Here is a 23,839-nt window from a genome sequence, read left to right as displayed (position 1 = left end):
TTTTTTTTTAATACATTTGCCAAAATTTTTCAAAAAATACTTTTGGCATTTCCTGATGGGGTATTGTGTGTAGAATTTTGAGGACAAACAAATAATTTCTTCCATTTTGGAATAAGGCTGTAACATGACAAAACGTGGTAAAAGCAAAGCGCCGTGAATACTTTCCGGATGCTGTGTACATGCAAGCACGTATCAAATGCCTGCTTTTCTTCCGTGATATCAGATCGATATCAAATCGCGTATCACTAACTTGAATTAATTTATTGATTTAACATGAATAAATCATTTCTTTTAAACGCCTCAGAGGTTCCACTGCATTGTTGTCAACACAGCAATAAAGTCAAACGTCATGTTGATGACAAACACAAAAAAATGGTGGCGTGACACGCACACACACACGCACACACACATGAAGAACAAAAACCACAATGACCTACTGCTCTGGCCTCCATTCAGGGACGCTGAGGTTGAGGTTGAGGTTGAGGTGACACATGGACAGTGTTAGATGGACACAAATGGATGCAAAGGAAAAGCAAAAGGAGATGGCGTCAGATGGATGTTAATGGCGGCGGGCATGGCGGGCTACAGGCGGGCACGGGGTGGCACGGGCGTACCTGAGCTGGTTCCGCAGGCTGCTGATCTCGCGCATCCTGCTCTGGCTGTTCTCCGTCAGCTCCTCCAGTTCTCTCTGCAGCTTCCTCTTCTGAGCGTTGGAGCGCGAGTTCTCCTCCTCCACCTCCTCCAGCTGCCGCTTCAGCTGCCTCAGGCGCACCATGGACTTGTCCAGCTGCAGGGGCGCCAGGTCAGAATCATCCTAGTCTGCTTGGAGGTGTGGGATGCCAGACCTGGTCTTTGTACTGGTCTGCGTGTCTCCTCTCGTCCTCCGCCTGCATCAGCACCTCCTTCAGCTTCTTCTCCGTCTTCCTCACCAGCTTGTTGGCGATGGCACGCTCCCTGACACATAGATCAACACATTTGACACGCTCCCTGACACATAGATCAACACATTTGACACGCTCCCTGACACATAGATCAACACATTTGACACGCTCCCTGACACATAGATCAACACATTTGACACGCTCCCTGACACATAGATCAACACATTTGACACGCTCCCTGACACATAGATCAACACATTTGACACGTTTCCTGACACATAGATCAACACATTTGACACGCTCCCTGATACATAGATCAACACTTTTGACACGTTCCCTGACACATAGATCAACACATTTGACACGCTCCCTGACACATAGATCAACACATTTGACACGCTCCCTGACACATAGATCAACACTTTTGACACGTTCCCTGACACATAGATCAACACATTTGACACGCTCCCTGACACATAGATCAACACATTTGACACGCTCCCTGACACATAGATCAACACTTTTGACACGCTCCCTGACAAATAGATCAACACCTTTGACACGCTGCCTGACACATAGATCAACACTTTTGACACGGTCCCTGACACATTTGACACGCTTCCTGATACATAGATCAACACTTTTGACACGCTCCCTGACACATAGATCAACACATTTGACACGCTCCCTGACAAATAGATCAACACTTTTGACACGCTCCCTGACACATAGATCAACACATTTGACACGCTCCCTGACACATAGATCAACACATTTGACACGCTCCCTGACACATAGATCAACACCTTTGACACGCTCCCTGACACATAGATCGACACTTTTGACACGCTCCCTGACACATAGATCAACACCTTTGACACGCTCCCTGACACATATATCAACACTTTAGACACGCTCCCTAGATTAACACTTGGACAGGCTCCCTGACACATAGATCAACACTTTGATCAACACTTGACACGCTCCCTCACACATAGATCAACACTTTAGACACGCTCCCTGACACATGGATCAACACTTTGGACACGCTCCCTCACACATAAATCAACACTTTTGACACGCTCCCTTAAACATGGATCAATTGATTGATTGAGACTTTTATTAGTAGGTTGCACAGTGAAGTACATATTTCGTACAATTGACCACTAAATGGTAACACCCGAATAAGTTTTTCAACTTGTTTAAGTCGGGGTCCAACACTTTAGACACGCTCCCTGACACATTGATCAACACTTTTGACACGCTCCTTGACACACAAATCAACACTTTTGACACGCTTCCTGACACATTGATCAACACTTGACACGCTCCCTGACACATAAATCAACACTTTTGACACGCTCCCTGACACATAGATCAACACTTTAGACACGCTCCCTGACACATTGATCAACACTTTTGACACGCTCCCTGACACACAAAACAACACTTTTGACACGCTCCCTGACACACAAAACAACACTTTTGACACGCTCCCTGACACACAGATCAACACTTTTGACACGCTCCCTGACACATAGATCAACACTTTTGACACGCTCCCTGACACATAGATTAACACATTTGACACGCTCCCTGACACAAAGATCAACACTTTTGACACGCTCCCTGACACATAGATCAACACTTTTGACACAAATGCTATAAACATATTTGATGTAGTATTTTAACAAATGTTATTTATAACTTTATTTTCCTAAAGTGGTCAACAAATATTAATATTTGTGAGCTTCAATAAATATCAAACATTTTGAAAAGCAGTTTTTCCCTCCAAAAAGAAAAACTTGGTCAGGTGGTTTGTTTTGTTGTCTTTTTTTGTTTGCCAATTGCAATAGTAGAACTTTTTTTTTCATTATTTCAATGGACTGCTTTTTAATGCCATTTAAAATCACTTCAAATTCCCTTGAATTACTTTTTAAAGCTTTTTTCATTTGATGCTTTTTCTTACTGTCTTTCCTGCTCCAGCTGCTCGTCCATGGATTCTATCTTGGCCTCCAGGGCGGCGACACTGAGTCGGTGTTTGCCCCTCACGGTGCCTTCAAGCTCCTCCAGCCGGGTCTTCATGTCCTTGTTCTGCCTCTCCAGCTGCTCCCGCGCCGCCTCCGCCTTCTGGGCCAGCGTCCTCTCGCCCTGCAGCTGCACGTTCATCGTTTCCACCTGCACAAACATACTAAATGAGCTAAAAACCTGTCTTAAACCGTTAGCATGCTAACATATGACAAGTTAGCGTACTTATAAGATAGCGCCAAGTATTAAAATGCCCTTTTTTTTTTTAGGTGTAAACATACAACATTTGCTAAAAAGCTATCATAAAAGGTTAGCATGCTAACATTAGCATGATGACATACGACAAGTCAGTGTACCTTTAAGATATCGCCAAGTATTAAAATGCACTATTTTTTAGGTGTAAACATACACAATTAGCAGAAAATCTAGCATAAAATGTTAGCATGATGACATAGGACAAGTTAGCATACTTCTAAGATAAACACGATAAGATTATCAGATAAACACCCGGTCAAGAAAGTCAACCAGAACTGACAATCCTGTGCTGGAAGATGAACAACAAGTCTACACGACTTGAGAGATAAGGCTGAAAAGTTCTGCCAGAACTTGGCAACACGGAGGGCGCAGCTCCAGAAGTTCAGCAATCAACAACCTGCACCAAGGAGCGATTAGCTTTCAGGCCCAAGGACTTCAGGAACCCTCTGAGGAAACTGCGCCCTGATAAAGCCACTGGCCCTGATCAAATATCTGCCAGAATTCTGAAGGCTTAAGCAGAGAAGCCCAGACTTTCCTCTCCCCAGCCACTTGGTCCAGCTCCTGCCGGGGGATCCCGAGGCGTTCCCAGGCCAGCCAAGAGACAGTCTTCCCAACGTGTCCTGGGTCTTCCCCGTGGCCTCCTACCGGTCGGACGTGCCCTAAACACCTCCCTAGGGAGGCGTTCGGGTGGCATCCTGACCAGATGCCTGGACCTCCTCATCTGGCTCCTCTCCATGTGGAGGAGCAGCGGCTTTACTTTGAGCTCCCCCCGGATGACAGAGCTTCTCACCCTATCTCTAAGGGAGAGACCCGCCACCCGGCGGAGGAAACTCATTTCGACCGCTTGTACCCGTGATCTTGTCCTTTTGGTCATAACCCAAAGCTCATGACCATAGGTGAGGATGGGAACGTAGATCGACCGCTAAATTGAGAGCTTTGCCTTCAGGCTCAGCTCCTTCTTCACCACAACGGATCGATACAGCGTCCGCATTACTGAAGACGCCGCACCGATCCGTCTGTCGATCTCACCATCCACTCTTCCCTCACTCGTGAACAAGAGGTACTTGCTGCATCTGTCATCCCTAATTCACAAGAGAGACTCCAAATCCAATCAATGGATGTGCCGCACCATCTCTTTGCTTGTATCGTCAGTAAGCTCATGGAGGCTGTTGTACAGAACCAAGGTCTGAGTTACCTCCTAGGAAACCATCTTATATCAGACAGTTTGGCTTCAGACCACGGCATCGCAGACATCCTAAATATCATCACCCAAAATTGGTCAAAATCTCTATCGAGGCCACGGGGTAGGTGTGATTGCCATGACATCAAAGGAGCCTTTGGCAACGTGCAGTACAACGGTCTCTGCTCAAAAGGAGTACCTGGTAAACAGTTTTCCTGGATCAAGAGCTACCTATCGGAGTTGTGCCATCTGGCCAGTCATCAAGCTCTGCCTCCATCAATGCTTCAGACCCTCAGGGATCAATACTGGGCCCAATCTGCTTCTCAGTCTTCATTGACGGCCTTGGAGATGAGGTTGAAAATCAGCTTTACCTCTATGCTGATGACTCCACGTTATTCTGCCAGCTCAAAGCCACAGATGATCCTGAGGCTAAGACAGCAAGCCTAAACAGAGACCTAGAGAGAATGAGGACCTGGGCAGACCGATGGACGATGACCTTCGAACCTTTAAAATGCAAGGCTTTGACTAAATCCAAAAGGAGTAACTGGATCAAGAGCTACCTATCGGAGTTGTGCCATCTGGCCAGTCATCAAGCTCTGCCTCCATCAATGCTTCAGACCCTCAGGGATCAATACTGGGCCCAATCTGCTTCTCAGTCTTCATTGACGGCCTTGGAGATGAGGTTGAAAATCAGCTTTACCTCTATGCTGATGACTCCACGTTATTCTGCCAGCTCAAAGCCACAGGTGATCCTGAGGCTAAGACAGCAAGCCTAAATAGAGACCTAGAGAGAATGAGGACCTGGGCAGACCGATGGACGATGACCTTCGAACCATCAAAATGCAAGGCTTTGACTAAATCCAAAAGGAGTAACTGGATCAAGAGCTACCTATCGGAGTTGTGCCATCTGGCCAGTCCTCAAGCTCTGCCTCCATCAATGCTTCAGTCCCTCAGGGATCAATACTGGGCACAATCTGCTTCTCAGTCTTCATTGACGGCCTTGGAGATGAGGTTGAAAATCAGCTTTACCTCTATGCTGATGACTCCACGTTATTCTGCCAGCTCAAAGCCACAGATGATCCTGAGGCTAAGACAGCAAGCCTAAATAGAGACCTAGAGAGAATGAGGACCTGGGCAGACCGATGGACGATGACCTTCGAACCATCAAAATGCAAGGCTTTGACTAAATCCAAAAGGAGTAACTGGATCAAGAGCTACCTATCGGAGTTGTGCCATCTGGCCAGTCCTCAAGCTCTGCCTCCATCAATGCTTCAGACCCTCAGGGATCAATACTGGGCCCAATCTGCTTCTCAGTCTAGAGACCTAGAGAGAATGAGGACCTGGGCTGACCCATGGAAGGTGACCTTCGAACCATGCGAGGCTATGACTAAATCCGGAAAGAGAAACCCCAACCGGCTTGGACTTTGGTTTGGCACTACTAAACTGGCTGAGAAGGAGGAGCTGGAGATTCTGGGAGTCACAAGCTGACCTGGGTAAAGCGCATCTCAAACAATTCTTCAAGCGCAGAACCACAGCTGGGTGCTCTGAGGAGACTTGCTAGCAAACTCGATATCATAGATGGAGCAACTGTCTACAAGTCGGGCCATGAATATGCCTCGCCGTCCTGGATGAGTGCCGGTCCTACGACCCTGGGTCTACTTGACTCAAGGCCCGGCGTATCATCGGCGCGAGAACTAAGCTCCATCAAAGGTGACCCGTGTAAGATCAGCCTGGCCATACCCGCTTCAGTGTCTCCATGCCCGCACCATACCCACCTCCAGGACCGTCTGTGCCGGCAGACGGCTATGGACTAGTCTACCAAATGAAGTAGTTGGTGATATCCGTGACGATGGCATCAATATGGTCGACGTGTGTGTGTGTGTACCTGCGACGTCATCTTCCTGTGCCGCTCTCTCAGGATCTCAGAGTTGGTCTGCTCCTCCTCCAGCTCGTCCTCCAGCTGGCTGACTCTGGCCTCCAGCCGACGCTTCTCGTCAGAATGCGCCCTGAACAAAAAGGCACCAGCTCCGGTTTAGAAAAGAGCAAATGCAAAAAGCAAAAAGATGGCGAGCGGACAAAGCCATACGGACTTTCCAGAACTGTTGTTGAAAATCTGCTCGGCCATTTCCGCCATCTCCTTCTGAGCCTGTCTCCTCTGGCGGTCGAACACAGACAGCTCCTGGAGACCAGAACAGGCAGGCCCATCATCAAGTGTTGATCCATGGAAACAGGATTATTTAGATGAAATATAAACCGGATTATTTATAACAAAGAAAAAACTGATTATTTAGACCAACTAAAACTATAATTATTAGATTAAATAAAAACAGGAATTTTTAAACCAAATATAAAACCGGATTATTTAGATTAAATAAAAACTGGATTCTTTAGACCAAATAAAACTATAATTAATTAGATTAAATAAAAACACATTTTTAAACCAAATACAAAACAGGATTATTTACATTAAATAAAAACTGGATTATTTAGATTAAATCAAAACAGAATCTTAAATTAAAACAGGATTATTTAGATTAAATACAAACAGGATTATTTAGATTAAAATAAAACAGGATTATTTAGATTAAATAAAAACAGGATTATTTAGATTAAATAAATGCGCATATGAAAACAGAATAATTTAAATAAAGAATTAAATAAAAACAGGAATTTTTAAACCAAATAAAAACAGGATTATTAAAATGAAATAAAAACAAGATTTAGAACAAATAAAAACAGCATTATTTAGACCAAATAAAACGATAATTATATTAAATAAAAGCAGGAATTTTTTAAACAAACATAAAACAGGATTATTTACATTAAATCAAAACAGGATTTTAAATGAAAACAGGATTATTTAAAATCACTAAAAACAGGATTAATTAGATGAAATAAAAACAGGATTATTTAGATTAAATAAAAACAGGATTATTTAGAATCAATAAAAACAGGATTATTTAGATGAAAATAAAAACAAGATTATTTAGATTAAATAAATGCATGTATAAAAAAAGAAATAGTTAAAGAAAAATATAATTACATTAAATAAAAACTGGATTATTTAGATGAAATACATGCACATATGAAAACAGAACTATTTAACTAAAAATATAATTATTTAAATGAAATAAAAACAGGATTATTTAGATGAAATAAAAACACGATTATTTAGATGAAATAAAAAAAGCATTATTTAGATTTAAAAAAACAAAACAGGATTATTTAGACCAAATAAAAAGAGGATTATTTAGATGAAATAAAAACAGGATTATTTAGACCAAATCAAAACAGTATTATTTAAATTAAATAAAAAGAGGATTATTTAGATGAAATCAAAAGAGGATTATTTAGATGAAATCAAAACAGTATTATTTAAATTAAATAAAGAGAGGATTATTTAGATGAAATAAAGAGGATTATTTAGATGAACTCAAAAGAGGATTATTTAAATAAAATAAAGGGTTATTAAGATGAAATCAAAAGAGGATTATTTAGATGAAATCAAAAGAGGATTATTTAAGGTGAAGTGCCTCAGTGAGCTGCCGGACTTCGGCCTCCAGGGTTTGGATCTTCTTGTCGTTGTCTTTGGACTGTGCGATCACCTCGTCCCGAGTCATCTTGGTCTCATCCAGCTCTCGAAGCAGCTCCTTCAGCTGACCCTGCGGCCGTCAACACAACATGTCCATTAACTACACTGTTTATCATTTACAATCCTTATGCAAGACAAGAACACGTGTGCTTGGCTTTTTTTTTAATGCATTTTAAGTCATAAATAAATACATTAAAAAATCAGCTAATAGGGGCTCTCTATTTTGCCCACAAAACCCTAAAAATGACCATCCAAAACCCCGCCAACAATACTTCTTATACATATCCTGACCTGAATATTAACCAAATATTAGCAATGTTATTATAACAGCTAACGCAGACAAACTACGGGAAGATATAAACATCCCAGTGAGAGCAGACATTGTACAGTAAGTGATTGTTTTATTACGTTCTTGTTTAGGACTTGGCAATACTGCTACATGGTGCTTAGTGTTTGACTAAAGCTGGATCGGTTTAGCACACAGCTTCTAGATCCTCCTCCTTATAGTCCAAGCGGTAGAAGACAGACGGACGGTTTTTTGAACGGGGACTCGGTGGATCTCCTGACCACGGCCCTGGGGACAACTTCCACGATTGTTCCATTGTTCACCAACAGAAACTGTTACGCCTTTGAGAACCTTTGTTACGCCCCTGGAACCAGTGGTGTGCCGTTAGGCCTTCTCTGCTGGCCTAACATGATCATAGATAAATACGTTTTAATTTACATTTTAATCTACTTTCCATAAAGTATTCATCGTATTTTCTTCATGTCTTATTAGGCTCCACTGTTGCTTGATTTTACGGCTTTTATCCAATCAGAATTCAGCTAGCTTGTTGCCAGCACTGAATTTATTCTGCCGAATAGACAGTTGATAGACAGTTGTGAAAGCCAATCAGATCACGAGTTGTTGACAGTAGCCCGTCTAGGTAGCTGGACATGACGTTAAAGTGCATCCGGCAGTGGAGGCTCCTCTATGGGGTCTTGGGGCACTAGGAGGTTCACCCTTTTATTACTGTTACCCCAGGTGGCCCTTGGCAAAGGCCTAGTACCTGACTGCCCCCTAGCCAGGGATACGGTGAAGACCTCAACGGCGGAGCAGCCGGAAGACGGTAGATGTAAGAACTACCACAACGGCTGCGACGGCGGAAGAAGGCTGCAGCAGAAAAGGGTCCCCAGTTGTCTTGGACTCCATGCCACTGGACCCTGACCCGGATCTGTCAAGGATTGTGTGGTGACCGTCTGTGCACCAGTCTCCCCACGTTAAACTAAGTCACGTACAGGCATCCTCCATAAAGGGATACCCCCCTCCCAGGAGGATTGTCATACTCGCTTTGAGTGACTACCGATGTGATGACCTAGGTAGCCTAATGCTAAACGTGACTGTCATTGGATTTTCACTTGTCACTCCCAAGTGAGAACCCAATCACAAGTTGTAATTTGAAAAAAGCCGGACGGGCACCGGAGCCACACCCGGCCAACAGAGAAATCATCGGTTCTCACTTTTTTAACTCATAAGACAAAAGTTAAAATATTTTATTCATTTATTTTTCCACATTTAATATCCATCCATCCATTTTCTACCGCTTGTCCCGTTATATGTTCTTTACAATTATTTTAATTTGGACAGTACCACGTAAGGCAGACCTGGGCATTCTGCGGCCCGCGGGCCACATCCGGCCCTTTGTGCGTCCCTGTCCGGCCCGCGTGAGGCCAATTATAAATTACAAAATAAATTTAAAAAAGTATCTATGTCGAGTGTGCAATACAACGGTGCTGCTTTTGTTTTGAAAATTGTTATTTGTATTACTTCCGTGTGGACGTATGCGTGTGCGTGATTGTGAGCGAATGTGAACAGCTGCAATCGCAAATTACAAAATAAAGTTGAAAAAATATCTATGTCGTGCGCGCAATACAACTGTGCTGCTTTTATTTTGAAAAGTATTATTTATGGGCGTGTGTCCGCGTGTAACCTGCGAGTGAAGGTGCACATGCAGCGACAAGTGATGCACGCTTTACACCCGAGACGCTAAAAAGAGAAAAGTTGATGAAGAATGGCGTGTTTCCAACAAGACATGGACTGCCAAGCAACGTTCCCTCTAAGGTGCGCGCCTGCGCAATTGCGCACTGCTCAAGCGTCCGCTGCGCGCAGCAAATATATGCCGCGCACCAAATCAAATCCCATCTGAATTCTAAACAAAATAAACATATTTATTCTATGTAATTTTGCAATGCTACTTTGAGTGACAGTGACAACAAGCGGCCCTAACGGTGTTCGTCAACACCGTTCAATTGAACACCGTTCAATTATTGTAACGTCTATCGAGATGCTTCGAGGACAGGAATTATATCGATCACTTTATTGAGCAAAACTGTTTATATTCGGACATAACCACACCAAAAACATGAGTAAAACACTTCTATCTCGAAAAACTAGTCATTTTCTGCCGTACAAACCAGGCCAAAAGCAACTTGTCATCTGTCACCAACACGCATAGCACTAAACCACTGGTGCGTTTATGGCCACACAAAAAGTCGGACAACTCAAACACCACACAAAGTTACACTATGACTCCTCAGTCATACGTGTGCTTATTTTACTGTCATTTATTATTAATGTTAATTTATTTATATTAGTCATGGAATGCTGTTACACACACTATGTTGAAGTATTACTATTATTATTAATTATTATTATTATTATTATTTATCTTACGGTATGTATCAAAAATAATATTGAGCAAAATTGAATTGAAATATTGTGGATGTGGCCCTCAAGCAGTGCTCGGGTTGCTCATGCGGCCCCCGGTAAAAATTAATTGCCCACCCCTGACGTAAGGTATGGTGTTAAAGGCCTACTGAAATGACATGTTTTTTATTTAAACGGGGATAGCAGATCCATTCTATGTGTCATACTTCATCATTTCGCGATATTGCCATATTTTTGCTGAAAGGATTTAGTAGAGAACATCGACGATAAAGTTTGCAACTTTTGGTCGCTGATAAAAAAAGCCTTGCCTGTACCGGAAGTAGCGTGACGTCACAGGTTGAAAGGCTCCTCACATTTCCCCATTGTTTACACCAGCAGCGAGAGCGATTCGGACCGAGAAAGCGACGATTACCCCATTAATTTGAGCAAGGATGAAAGCTTCGTGAATGAGGAACGTAAGAGTGAAGGACTAGAGTGCAGTGCAGGACGTATCTTTTTTCGCTCTAACCGTAACTTAGGTACAAGCTGGCTCATTGGATTCCACACTTTCTCCTTTTTCTATTGTGGATCACGGATTTGTATTTTAAACCACCTCGGATACTATATCCTCTTGAAAATGAGAGTCGAGAACGTGAAATGGACATTCACAGTGACTTTTATCTCCACGACAATACATCGGTGAAGCACTTTAGCTACGGAGCTAACGTGATAGCATCGGGCTTAAATGCAGATAGGAACAAAAGAAATAAACCCCTGACTGGGAGGATAGACAGAAGATCAACAATACTATTAAACCATGGAAATGTAACTACACGGTTAATGCTTTCCAGCCTGGCGAAGCTTAACAATGCTGTTGCTAACGACGCCATTGAAGCTAACTTAGCTACGGGACCTCACAGAGCTATGCTAAAAACATTAGCTATCCACCTACGCCAGCCAGCCCTCATCTGCTCATCAACACCCGTGCTCACCTGCGTTCCAGCGATCGACGGAGCGACGAAGGACTTCACCCGATCATCCATGCGGTCGGCGGCTAGCGTCGGATAGCGCGTCTGCTATCCGAGTAAAAGTCCTCCTGGTTGTGTTGCTGCAGCCAGCCGCTAATACACCGATCCCACCTACAACTTTCTTCTTTGCAGTCTTCATTGTTCATTAAACAAATTGCAAAAGATTCACCAACACAGATGTCCAGAATACTGTGGAATTTTGAGATGAAAACAGAACTTTTTTGTATTGGATACAATGTGTCCGAATACTTCCGTTTCAACGATTGACGTCACGCGCATACGTCATCATAAATAGACTTTTTCAAGCGGAAGTTTAGCGGGAAATTTAAAATGTCACTTTATAAGTTAAGCCGGCCGTATTGGCATGTGTTGCAATGTTAAGATTTCATCATTGATATATAAACTATCAGACTGCGTGGTCGGTAGTAGTGGCTTTCAGTAGGCCTTTAAATGCTGATGCAGGTTCATAGATTTTTAAATGTGCCGAAATATAACCTGTTTTCTACACTTTTGAGGAGATTCAATGTCCAAGTGTGTTTCTGTACAGTATTTCTCCAGCCGTGGTCATGTAGTGACATCAGTTATGGTATTTTGAGGGGTACTCATTAAAGTCGGACCAAGTAGGACATAACTGAAGGCCTAGGTGGGAAACGCACGGCCCGCCACTGGCTGGAACCACCCATGTACTTCACTGCTTCGACCTCAAGAGATAGTTACTCTCGCCGTTGACCCGTGCTTCAATGGAAATCTTTGACATTCATAGCCCTAGGCAGAAACCACATGGAGTCAACCCCCAACACGATGCTTTGTCTTAAGCCAGCTCCCCCAGGTCTCGAGTAGAGCCAAGTTACTTGGGTAGTCTCGTTGCTCTTGGTCGTGGGTTCATAGTCGCACGTCGACCGTCCGAGATTACGGAGAACCCCATTTTTGCTCACCGAACGTCCGCAGTTGAATTGTGGATGGACTTCCAAACCACTTCCCTCCCACCTCAGCGGCCTCAGGTAGGAAACTTCACCCGAACCTTTCCCCTTTGGTGTAAAGCCCTTCCTTTGGTGTAAAGCCCTCCTTACCCCTTGTAATGGGCCGGGCCGGCGTACTGTACGCTTTTGTTGACCCCATTTTCGATAGCTTCACAAGCCCCAGCCTACTGTGAGGGGAAGGATACCAACTCCCGGACTTGGGAGAATGACATGCAACCGACCCAAGTGATGGTTGGCAGTTTCTAGCAGCAGAAGGATACGAACTCTCAGACTTGGGAGCATGACATGCAACTGACCCAAGTGATGGTTGGCAGTTTCTAGCAGCAGAAGAATACCAACTCTCAGACTTGGGAGCATGACATGCAACTGACCCAAGTGATGGTTGGCAGTTTCTAGCAGCAGAAGAATACCAACTCTCAGACTTGGGAGCATGACATGCAACTGACCCAAGTGATGGTTGGTAGTTTCTAGCAGCAGAAGAATACCAACTCTCAGACTTGTGAGCATGACATTCAACCGACCCATGTGATGGTTGGCAGTGTCTAGCAGCAGAAGAATACCAACTCTCAGACTTGGGAGCATGACATGCAAACGACCCAAGTGATGGTTGGCAGTTTCTAGCAGCAGAAGAATACCAACTCTCAGACTTGGGAGCATGACATGCAAACGACCCAAGTGATGGTTGGCAGTTTCTAGCAGCAGAAGAATACCAACTCTCAGACTTGGGAGCATGACATGCAACTGACCCAAGTGATGGTTGGCAGTTTCTAGCAGCAGAAGAATACCAACTCTCAGACTTGGGAGCATGACATTCAACTGACCCAAGTGATGGTTGGCAGTTTCTAGCAGCAGAAAAATACCAACTCCCAGACTTGGGAGCATGACATGCAACCGACCCATGTGATTGGTTGGCAGTTTCTAGCAGCAGAAGAATACCAACTCTCAGACTTGGGAGAATGACATGCAACCGACCCAAGTGATGGTGGGCAGTTTCTAGCAGCAGAAGGATACCAACTCTCAGACTTGGGAGCATGACATGCAACCGACCCAAGTGATGGTTGGCAGTTTGTAGCAGCAGAAGAATACCAACTCTCAGACTTGGGAGCATGACATGCAACCGACCCATGTGATTGGTTGGCAGTTTCTAGCAGCAGAAGAATACCAACTCTCAGACTTGAGAGCATGACATGCAACCGACCCAAGTGATGGTTGGCAGTTTCTAGCAGCAGAAGAATACCAACTCTCAGACTTGGGAGCATGACATTCAACTGACCCAAGTGATGGGTTGGCAGTTTCTAGCAGCAGAAGAATACCAACTCTCAGACTTGGGAGCATGACATTCAACTGACCCAAGTGATGGTTGGCAGTTTCTAGCAGCAGAAAAATACCAACTCCCAGACTTGGGAGCATGACATGCAACCGACCCATCTGATTGGTTGGCAGTTTCTAGCAGCAGAAGAATACCAACTCTCAGACTTGGGAGAATGACATGCAACCGACCCAAGTGATGGTTGGCAGTTTCTAGCAGCAGAAGAATACCAACTCCCAGACTTGGGAGCATGACATTCAACTGACCCAAGTGATGGTTGGCAGTTTCTAGCAGCAGAAGAATACCAACTCCCAGACTTGGGAGCATGACATGCAACCGACCCAAGTGGTGGTTGGCAGTTTCTAGCAGCAGAAGAATACCAACTCCCAGACTTGGGAGCATGACATTCAACTGACCCAAGTGATGGTTGGCAGTTTCTAGCAGCAGAAGAATACCAACTCCCAGACTTGGGAGCATGACATTCAACTGACCCAAGTGATGGTTGGCAGTTTCTAGCAGCAGAAGAATACCAACTCCCAGACTTGGGAGCATGACATGCAACCGACCCAAGTGGTGGTTGGCAGTTTCTAGCAGCAGAAGAATACCAACTCCCAGACTTGGGAGCATGACATTCAACCAACCCAAGTGATGGTTGCAGTTTCTAGCAGTGTTTGTGCCAAAGAACCCTTATCCCCACCACTACATGTGAGTCGTACCTGCAGCTTCCGGAGATGCTTGACAGCCTCCTCCTTGCTGCGGCTGGACGTTTCCATCTGCGCCTCGGAGTCCTGCAGCTCGGCTTCCAGCTGCTTCTTGGACATGACCGCCTGGGAGCGCTGACTGCGCTCCTCCTCAAGCTGGATCTCCAGCTCCCTCACCTGGATACCGGGCGCAAAGTCAAAGCGGGGACAAGTGGAGGGGCTTTAGAGTCTCTCGGGTCTACCTGCTTGCTGAGGGCCCTCCGCTTCTCTTCGCCCTTCTCCTCGCTGCTGCCGAGCTCCCGCTCAAACTGAGCTTTCAGGGCCTGCAGGGTGACCTCCAGCCTCAGCCTGGAGTTCTCCGCCTCCGTCAACTCCTCCTCCAGGTCCTGCGTCTGAGCGCGGAGGCTCTCCGCCTCCGTCTCCAGCGAGCGACGGGTGCGCTCTAGCTCGTGGACCTTTAAGGCGGGAGCGTAGGCGTTGAGTCCCTGCGGAGTGGGGACGGGGACGAGGAACACTTACGCTCTTGCCCACGTCGTCCTGCTGGTTGACCAACTGTTCCATTTCCGTGCGGAGCTGCTTGTTGGACCTCTCCAGCTCCTCCCTCTGGTCCTGGGCCTCCTGCACACGCATCAGAGGGAATTTGCAGCGCCGTCAAGGCGTCACGCGTCTCGCCTGCGGGGAAAGGGACGTACCTGCAGCGCCCGGGTCAGGGACAGACATCGCGTCTCCTTCTCTCGGCTGTCCGCTTCGGCTCGGTCCTTCTCCTCGGCCACGCGAGTGCTCACCGCCTTCTCCTCGGCCAGACACTGAGGGCGGGGCGCAGGAACAGTTGGAGATCAAGAAGACAAAAGGAGGAGGACGCCGTCTCCAACCTGGTCGAACTTCTTCTGCCTCTTCTCCAGAGCCATGCAGTTCTGCCTCTCCCGCTGCAAGGCCAGAGTCATGTCCTCGATCTCCTCCCTGAGACGCTCCCGCTGCCTCTCCACGCGCTCCTTCTCCTCCTCCCGCTGGCGCTCCCGCTGGACGGCGCCGTCCAGCTCTCGCTGCAGCTTCCTGCGGGCCTCCTCGCCCGACTCCATCGCCGTGTTGGTCTCCTCCGACTGCTTGCGCGTCTCGCTCAGCTGTGGCGTTGCAGAGAGGAAGGAGAAGGTGTCAGACCGCCCGCACTTCCATACGAGTCCCGGGGTGACCATTCCATTCGGGATCGAGTCAAAGCCATTCTCCATTCAATGTCTTCTTTTTCTAAACAGAAAGATGATGGAAGTAAATCTGACCTGCTGACTGAGAGTCTGGATCTGACGAGTCCACTCTCTGCCTTTCTCTTCCTCCTCCTCCAGTCTCTCCGCCACCAGGTTCCTCTCCTCCTCAAGCGCTCGCACCCTTGATGCCAGAGACACCTTCTGACGGTTCTCCTCCTGCAGTAGTTCCTGCAGGGAGCATGCTGCTCAATCACGTGTGCTAGCTGTGTGTGCTACCTGTGTGTGCTACCTGTGTGTGCTAGCTGTGTGTGCTACCTGTGTGTGCTACCTGTGTGTGCTACCTGTGTGTGCTAGCTGTGTGTGCTACCTGTGTGTGCTAGCTGCGTGTGCTACCTGTGTGTGCTACCTGTGTGTGCTAGCTGCGTGTGCTACCTGTGTGTGCTAGCTGTGTGTGCTAGCTGTGTGTGCTAGCTGTGTGTGCTAGCTGTGTGTGCTACCTGTGTGTGCTAGCTGCGTGTGCTACCTGTGTGTGCTACCTGTGTGTGCTACCTGCGTGTGCTAGCTGCGTGTGCTACCTGTGTGTGCTAGCTGTGTGTGCTAGCTGTGTGTGCTACCTGTGTGTGCTAGCTGTGTGTGCTAGCTGTGTGTGCTAGCTGTGTGTGCTAGCTGTGTGTGCTACCTGTGTGTGCTAGCTGTGTGTGCTACGTGTGTGTGCTAGCTGTGTGTGCTAGCTGTGTGTGCTACCTGTGTGTGCTACCTGTGTGTGCTAGCTGTGTGTGCTAGCTGTGTGTGCTAGCTGTGTGTGCTACCTGTGTGTGCTAGCTGTGTGTGCTACCTGTGTGTGCTAGCTGTGTGTGCTAGCTGTGTGTGCTACCTGTGTGTGCTAGCTGTGTGTGCTAGCTGTGTGTGCTACCTGTGTGTGCTACCTGTGTGTGCTAGTTGTGTGTGCTACCTGTGTGTGCTACCTGTGTGTGCTAGTTGTGTGTGCTACCTGTGTGTGCTAGCTGTGTGTGCTAGCTGTGTGTGCTACCTGTGTGTGCTACCTGTGTGTGCTAGCTGTGTGTGCTACCTGTGTGTGCTAGCTGTGTGTGCTACCTGTGTGTGCTACCTGTGTGTGGCGTGTGTCACCTGTGTGTGCTAGCTGTGTGTGCTACCTGTGTGTGCTAGCTGTGTGTGCTAGCTGTGTGTGCTACCTGTGTGTGCTAGCTGTGTGTGCTAGCTGTGTGTGCTACCTGTGTGTGCTACCTGTGTGTGGCGTGTGTCACCTGTGTGTGCTAGCTGTGTGTGCTAGCTGTGTGTGCTAGCTGTGTGTGCTACCTGTGTGTGCTACCTGTGTGTGGCGTGTGTCACCTGTGTGTGCTAGCTGTGTGTGCTAGCTGTGTGTGCTACCTGTGTGTACTAGCTGTGTGTGCTACCTGTGTGTGCTAGCTGTGTGTGCTACCTGTGTGTGCTACCTGTGTGTGGCGTGTGTCACCTGTGTGTGCTAGCTGTGTGTGCTACCTGTGTGTGCTACCTGTGTGTGCTAGCTGTGTGTGCTACCTGTGTGTGCTAGCTGTGTGTGCTACCTGTGTGTGCTAGCTGTGTGTGCTAGCTGTGTGTGCTAGCTGTGTGTGCTACCTGTGTGTGCTAGCTGTGTGTGCTACCTGTGTGTGCTAGCTGTGTGTGCTAGCTGTGTGTGCTAGCTGTGTGTGCTAGCTGTGCGTGCTACCTGTGTGTGCTACCTGTGTGTGCTAGTTGTGTGTGCTACCTGTGTGTGCTAGCTGTGTGTGCTACCTGTGTGTGCTACCTGTGTGTGCTAGCTGTGTGTGCTACCTGTGTGTGCTAGCTGTGTGTGCTAGCTGTGTGTGCTAGCTGTGTGTGCTAGCTGTGTGTGCTACCTGTGTGTGCTACCTGTGTGTGCTAGCTGTGTGTGCTACCTGTGTGTGCTAGCTGCGTGTGCTACCTGTGTGTGCTACCTGTGTGTGCTAGCTGCGTGTGCTACCTGTGTGTGCTAGCTGTGTGTGCTAGCTGTGTGTGCTAGCTGTGTGTGCTAGCTGTGTGTGCTACCTGTGTGTGCTAGCTGCGTGTGCTACCTGTGTGTGCTACCTGTGTGTGCTACCTGCGTGTGCTAGCTGCGTGTGCTACCTGTGTGTGCTAGCTGTGTGTGCTAGCTGTGTGTGCTACCTGTGTGTGCTAGCTGTGTGTGCTAGCTGTGTGTGCTAGCTGTGTGTGCTAGCTGTGTGTGCTACCTGTGTGTGCTAGCTGTGTGTGCTACGTGTGTGTGCTAGCTGTGTGTGCTAGCTGTGTGTGCTACCTGTGTGTGCTACCTGTGTGTGCTAGCTGTGTGTGCTAGCTGTGTGTGCTAGCTGTGTGTGCTACCTGTGTGTGCTAGCTGTGTGTGCTACCTGTGTGTGCTAGCTGTGTGTGCTAGCTGTGTGTGCTACCTGTGTGTGCTAGCTGTGTGTGCTAGCTGTGTGTGCTACCTGTGTGTGCTACCTGTGTGTGCTAGTTGTGTGTGCTACCTGTGTGTGCTACCTGTGTGTGCTAGTTGTGTGTGCTACCTGTGTGTGCTAGCTGTGTGTGCTAGCTGTGTGTGCTACCTGTGTGTGCTACCTGTGTGTGCTAGCTGTGTGTGCTACCTGTGTGTGCTAGCTGTGTGTGCTACCTGTGTGTGCTACCTGTGTGTGGCGTGTGTCACCTGTGTGTGCTAGCTGTGTGTGCTACCTGTGTGTGCTAGCTGTGTGTGCTAGCTGTGTGTGCTACCTGTGTGTGCTAGCTGTGTGTGCTAGCTGTGTGTGCTACCTGTGTGTGCTACCTGTGTGTGGCGTGTGTCACCTGTGTGTGCTAGCTGTGTGTGCTAGCTGTGTGTGCTAGCTGTGTGTGCTACCTGTGTGTGCTACCTGTGTGTGGCGTGTGTCACCTGTGTGTGCTAGCTGTGTGTGCTAGCTGTGTGTGCTACCTGTGTGTACTAGCTGTGTGTGCTACCTGTGTGTGCTAGCTGTGTGTGCTACCTGTGTGTGCTACCTGTGTGTGGCGTGTGTCACCTGTGTGTGCTAGCTGTGTGTGCTACCTGTGTGTGCTACCTGTGTGTGCTAGCTGTGTGTGCTACCTGTGTGTGCTAGCTGTGTGTGCTACCTGTGTGTGCTAGCTGTGTGTGCTAGCTGTGTGTGCTAGCTGTGTGTGCTACCTGTGTGTGCTAGCTGTGTGTGCTACCTGTGTGTGCTAGCTGTGTGTGCTAGCTGTGTGTGCTAGCTGTGTGTGCTAGCTGTGCGTGCTACCTGTGTGTGCTACCTGTGTGTGCTAGTTGTGTGTGCTACCTGTGTGTGCTAGCTGTGTGTGCTACCTGTGTGTGCTACCTGTGTGTGCTAGCTGTGTGTGCTACCTGTGTGTGCTAGCTGTGTGTGCTAGCTGTGTGTGCTAGCTGTGTGTGCTAGCTGTGTGTGCTACCTGTGTGTGCTACCTGTGTGTGCTAGCTGTGTGTGCTACCTGTGTGTGCTAGCTGTGTGTGCTACCTGTGTGTGCTAGCTGTGTGTGCTACCTGTGTGTGGTGTGTGTCACCTGTGTGTGCTAGCTGTGTGTGCTAGCTGTGTGTGCTACCTGTGTGTGGCGTGTGTCACCTGTGTGTGCTACCTGTGTGTGCTACCTGTGTGTGCTACCTGTGTGTGCTACCTGTGTGTGTCACCTGTGTGTGCTAGCTGTGTGTGCTAGCTGTGTGTGCTACCTGTGTGTGCTACCTGTGTGTGGCGTGTGTCACCTGTGTGTGCTAGCTGTGTGTGCTAGCTGTGTGTGCTACCTGTGTGTGGCGTGTGTCACCTGTGTGTGCTAGCTGTGTGTGCTACCTGTGTGTGCTACCTGTGTGTGGCGTGTGTCACCTGTGTGTGCTAGCTGTGTGTGCTACCTGTGTGTGCTACCTGTGTGTGGCGTGTGTCACCTGTGTGTGCTAGCTGTGTGTGCTACCTGTGTGTGCTACCTGTGTGTGGCGTGTGTCACCTGTGTGTGCTAGCTGTGTGTGTCACCTGTGTGTGCTAGCTGTGTGTGCTACCTGTGTGTGCTACCTGCGTGTGCCACCTGTGTGTTGCATGTGTCACATGTGTGTCGCAGGTGCCACCTGCGTGTAGTGTGTGCTACCCACTATACGGGGGTCGCACCCACGTATAGTAGGTGCGACCCCCGTGTCACATTAGTCGTGGGTGCTACCTGTGTATAGCGTGTGCTACCCACTATATGTGGGTGTTACCTGTGTATAGCGTGTACTACCCACTTTATGTGGGTGCTACCTGCGTATTGTGTGTGCTACCTGCGTGTCACGTGGGTGCTACCCGCATGTTGTGTGTGCTACCTGTGTATAGTGTGTGCTACCCGCATGTTGTGTGTGCTACCTGTGTATAGTGTGTGCTACCCGCATGTTGTGTGTGCTACCTGTGTATAGTGTGTGCTACCCGCATGTTGTGTGTGCTACCTGTGTGTCGTGTGTGCTACCCACATGTTGTGTGTGCTACCTGTGTATAGTGTGTGCTACCCGCATGTGGTGTGTGCTACCTGCGTGTCGTGCAGCTGGCTCTCCAGGTTGCTGACTTCTTTGGACAGACGGAGGGACTTGCTGTCAAAGGAGGACAGGTTGCTGGAGAGATTCTCACATTCACTCTGGAAGAGCAGAAAGGAAATACAAGTTCATTCATGAAATGCTGATTCTTCTTATTTGATTCTTCCTAAAAAAAAAAAAAAAAAGGTTCCCAAAGTAAACTGACTTTTTTTGAACACTCAATTTATATAACGGAATATTTTTCCAACAATATTTGTGAGCAAAGTTAGTTTTTCCCCAGAATGTCCCCCCTCCGTTGCCAAGGACTGGCCACCATGCAAACACCTCCATGTCAAGTGCACACCCTGCTGGAGCGGAGGCGTACCTGCAGCTTGTGGACTCGCTCCTCTCGCTCCTCCTTCTCGCGATCGGCCTGACCCAGGCGGGCCGTCACCTCCTGCAGCTGACCCTCCGCCCTCTTGCGGCCGCGCTCGCTCTCCGTGCGGCTGGCCTGGAGGCTCTTCAGCTCCGCCGTCAGACTCTGACGCTCCTCCTCCAGCGCCGCCTTCGCCTTCTCCAGGGACTGACGCGCCTGCAGCACAAGAAGCCACGCCCTTCAGACCCCGCCCACTCTTCAGGAAAGACGTCATTACGCCATTTGACAAGGTAAATATTGTGTGGAAAATGTGATCTTTGTTCAAGAATTATGTCGGAATGTTTAGAAGATAAAGTTACAATTTTACAAGAATAAATTCCACCATTTTAGAGGATTGAATTCAAATATATTGTGAAAAAATATAGATTTTAATTTCTTTAGAAAAAAAGCAATATTCTGAGAAAAAAATGTATTTACAAGAATTGTGTAGAAATATTTTAAGAAAAAATTATTTAAAGAAAATGTCATTTTACAAGATTAAAGTCAAAATATATTATGACCAAAAAGGCCTTTTAAAGTTAAAAATATTTAGGAAAGCAAGTTAAAATTTTACAAGAAAAAAATTTCACCATTTTAGAGGATTATAGTCAAATATATTGTGAAAAAATAACTTTTTTTTTTTTTTTTTTTTTTTTTTTTTTTTAGAAGAAACGCAGTATTTTGAGAAAAAAGTAATTTACAAGAATTGTGTAGATGAGGTGGTGACTTGTCCAGGGTGTAAAAAAATTCCACTATTTTAGAGGATTAAAGTCAAATATATTGTAAAAAAAATAATCTTTTTTTTTTTTTTTTTTAGAAAAAACAATATTTTGAGAAAAAAAAAATTCCACCATTTTAGAGGATTAAAGTAAAATATATATTGTGGAAAATTATAAGGTTTTTTTAATAGAAAAAACGCAATACTTGGAGAAAAAAGTAATTTACAAGAATTGTGTAGATGAGATGGTGACTTGTCCAGGGTGTACCCTGCCTTCCGCCCAAATGCAGCTGAGATAGGCTCCGGCACCCCCCGTGACCCAGAAAGGGACAAGCGGTAGAAAATGGATGGATGGATGTGTAGAAATATTTTAAGAAAAAAATATTTTAAGAAAAACCATGAAAAGTATGACATTTTACAAGATTAAAGTCAAATATATTATGACCAAAAACGTCTTTTAAAGTTAAAAGTATTGTGAGAAAAAAGTTATCATTGTACAAGAATTATGTCGGAATCATTTTAGGAAAGCAAGTTAAAATTTTACAAGAAAAAATTCCACTATTTTAGAGGAATAAAGTCAAATATATTGTGAAAAAATAATTATTAAAAATAAAAATAAAAACGCATTATTTTGAGAAAAAAGTTGTCATTGAACAAGAATTATGTCGGAATATTTTTAGGAGAAAAAAGTAACATTTTACAAGAAAAAATTCCACCATTTTAGAATATTAGAGTCAAATATATTGATTTTATTTTATTTTTTTAGAAAAAATTAATTCACAAGAATTGTGTAGAAATATTTTAAGAAAAAATATTTTAAGAAAAACCTTGAAGTCAAATATATTATGACCAAAAAGGTATTTTAAAGTTAAAAATATTGTGAGAAAAAAGTTGTCATTGTACAAGAAATATGTCGGAATAATTTTAGGAAAGCTATCTTGACGATTGTATTGTACCATATGTCCCGGCAAGAAATCTGCGTTCAAAGAACTCCGGCTTATTAGTGATTCCCAGAGCCCAAAAAAAGTCTGCGGGCTATAGAGCGTTTTCTATTCGGGCTCCAATACTATGGAATGCCCTCCCGGTAAAAGTTAGAGATGCTACCTCAGTAGAAGCATTTAAGTCTCATCTTAAAACTCATTTGTATACTCTAGCCTTTAAATAGACTCCCTTTTTAGACCAGTTGATCTGCCGTTTCTTTTCTTTTCTTTTCTACTCTGCTCCGGGGTGGACCGCTAGCCTGTCCATCAGATGGGGACATCTCTACGCTGCTGACCCGTCTCCGCTTTCGCTGATGTGTTGGACTTTCACAATATTATGTCAGACCCACTCGACACCGAGGATGTCGTTGTGGCTTGTACAGCCCTTTGAGACACTTGTGATTTAGGGCTATATAAATAAACATTGATTGATTGATTGATTGAAAGCAAGTTAAAATTTTACAAGAAAAAAATTCCACTATTTTAGAGGAATAAAGTCAAATATATTGTGAAAAAAATATAGATTTTTATTTTTTTTTAATAGAAAAAAACGCAACATTTTGAGAAAAAAGTAATTTACAAGAATTGTGTAGAAATATTTTAAGAAAAAATTATTTTAAGAAAAACCATGAGAAGCATGTCATTTTACAAGATTAATGTCAAATATATTATGACCAAAAAGGTCTTTTAAAGTTAAAAATATTGTACAAGAATTATGTCGGAATATTTTTAGGAAAGCAAGTTAAAATTTTACAAGAAAAAAATTCCACTATTTTAGAGGATTAAAGTCAAATATATTGTGAAAAAAATAATCTTTTTTTTTTTTTATAGAAAAAACAATATTTTGAGAAAAAAAAAATTCCACCATTTTAGAGGATTAAAGTAAAATATATATTGTGGAAAATTATAAGGTTTTTTTAACAGAAAAAACGCAATACTTGGAGAAAAAAGTAATTTACAAGAATTGTGTAGATGAGATGGTGACTTGTCCAGGGTGTACCCTGCCTTCCGCCCAAATGCAGCTGAGATAGGCTCCGGCACCCCCCGTGACCCAGAAAGGGACAAGCGGTAGAAAATGGATGGATGGATGTGTAGAAATATTTTAAGAAAAAATTATTTTAAGAAAAACCATGAAAAGTATGACATTTTACAAGATTAAAGTCAAATATATTATGACCAAAAACGTCTTTTAAAGTTAAAAGTATTGTGAGAAAGTTATCATTGTACAAGAATTATGTTGGAATCATTTTAGGAAAGCAAGTTAAAATTTTACAAGAAAAAATTCCACTATTTTAGAGGAATAAAGTCAAATATATTGTGAAAAGAATATAGATTTTTATTTTTTTTAATAGAAAAAACGCAACATTTTGAGAAAAAAGTAATTTA

General features: G+C 45.3%; 1 protein-coding gene across 6 annotated transcripts in view; it reads right to left on the bottom strand.

Moving 5' to 3' along the window:
- The window catches only part of myh14 (myosin, heavy chain 14, non-muscle), a 195,503-nt gene that overhangs the window by 13,908 nt on the left and 157,756 nt on the right, over positions 1-23,839 (bottom strand). For 4 of the 6 annotated variants that reach the window (XM_062062442.1, XM_062062444.1, XM_062062445.1 and 1 more), the window contains 15 exons: positions 20,726-20,932; positions 20,358-20,462; positions 15,915-16,067; positions 15,513-15,761; positions 15,333-15,446; positions 15,160-15,258; positions 14,883-15,095; positions 14,656-14,817; positions 7,878-8,006; positions 6,435-6,523; positions 6,230-6,350; positions 2,851-3,059; positions 846-954; positions 620-787; positions 438-466 (listed from right to left, as the gene is read on the bottom strand). In XM_062062442.1, coding sequence (XP_061918426.1) covers positions 438-466; positions 620-787; positions 846-954; positions 2,851-3,059; positions 6,230-6,350; positions 6,435-6,523; positions 7,878-8,006; positions 14,656-14,817; positions 14,883-15,095; positions 15,160-15,258; positions 15,333-15,446; positions 15,513-15,761; positions 15,915-16,067; positions 20,358-20,462; positions 20,726-20,932 — 2,156 coding nt within the window. Of the gene's footprint in view, positions 1-433; positions 467-614; positions 788-845; positions 955-2,850; positions 3,060-6,229; positions 6,351-6,434; positions 6,524-7,877; positions 8,007-14,655; positions 14,818-14,882; positions 15,096-15,159; positions 15,259-15,332; positions 15,447-15,512; positions 15,762-15,914; positions 16,068-20,357; positions 20,463-20,725; positions 20,933-23,839 lie in introns of all 6 variants that reach the window. The other 2 variants (XM_062062447.1, XM_062062443.1) reach the window with 2 other exon arrangements.

Source organism: Entelurus aequoreus, linkage group LG11 (assembly GCF_033978785.1).
Source record: "Entelurus aequoreus isolate RoL-2023_Sb linkage group LG11, RoL_Eaeq_v1.1, whole genome shotgun sequence".
NCBI lineage: Eukaryota > Metazoa > Chordata > Actinopteri > Syngnathiformes > Syngnathidae > Entelurus > Entelurus aequoreus.
The sequence above is the reverse complement of the archived record's forward strand: the minus strand, read 5'-3'. Positions and strand labels throughout refer to the sequence as shown.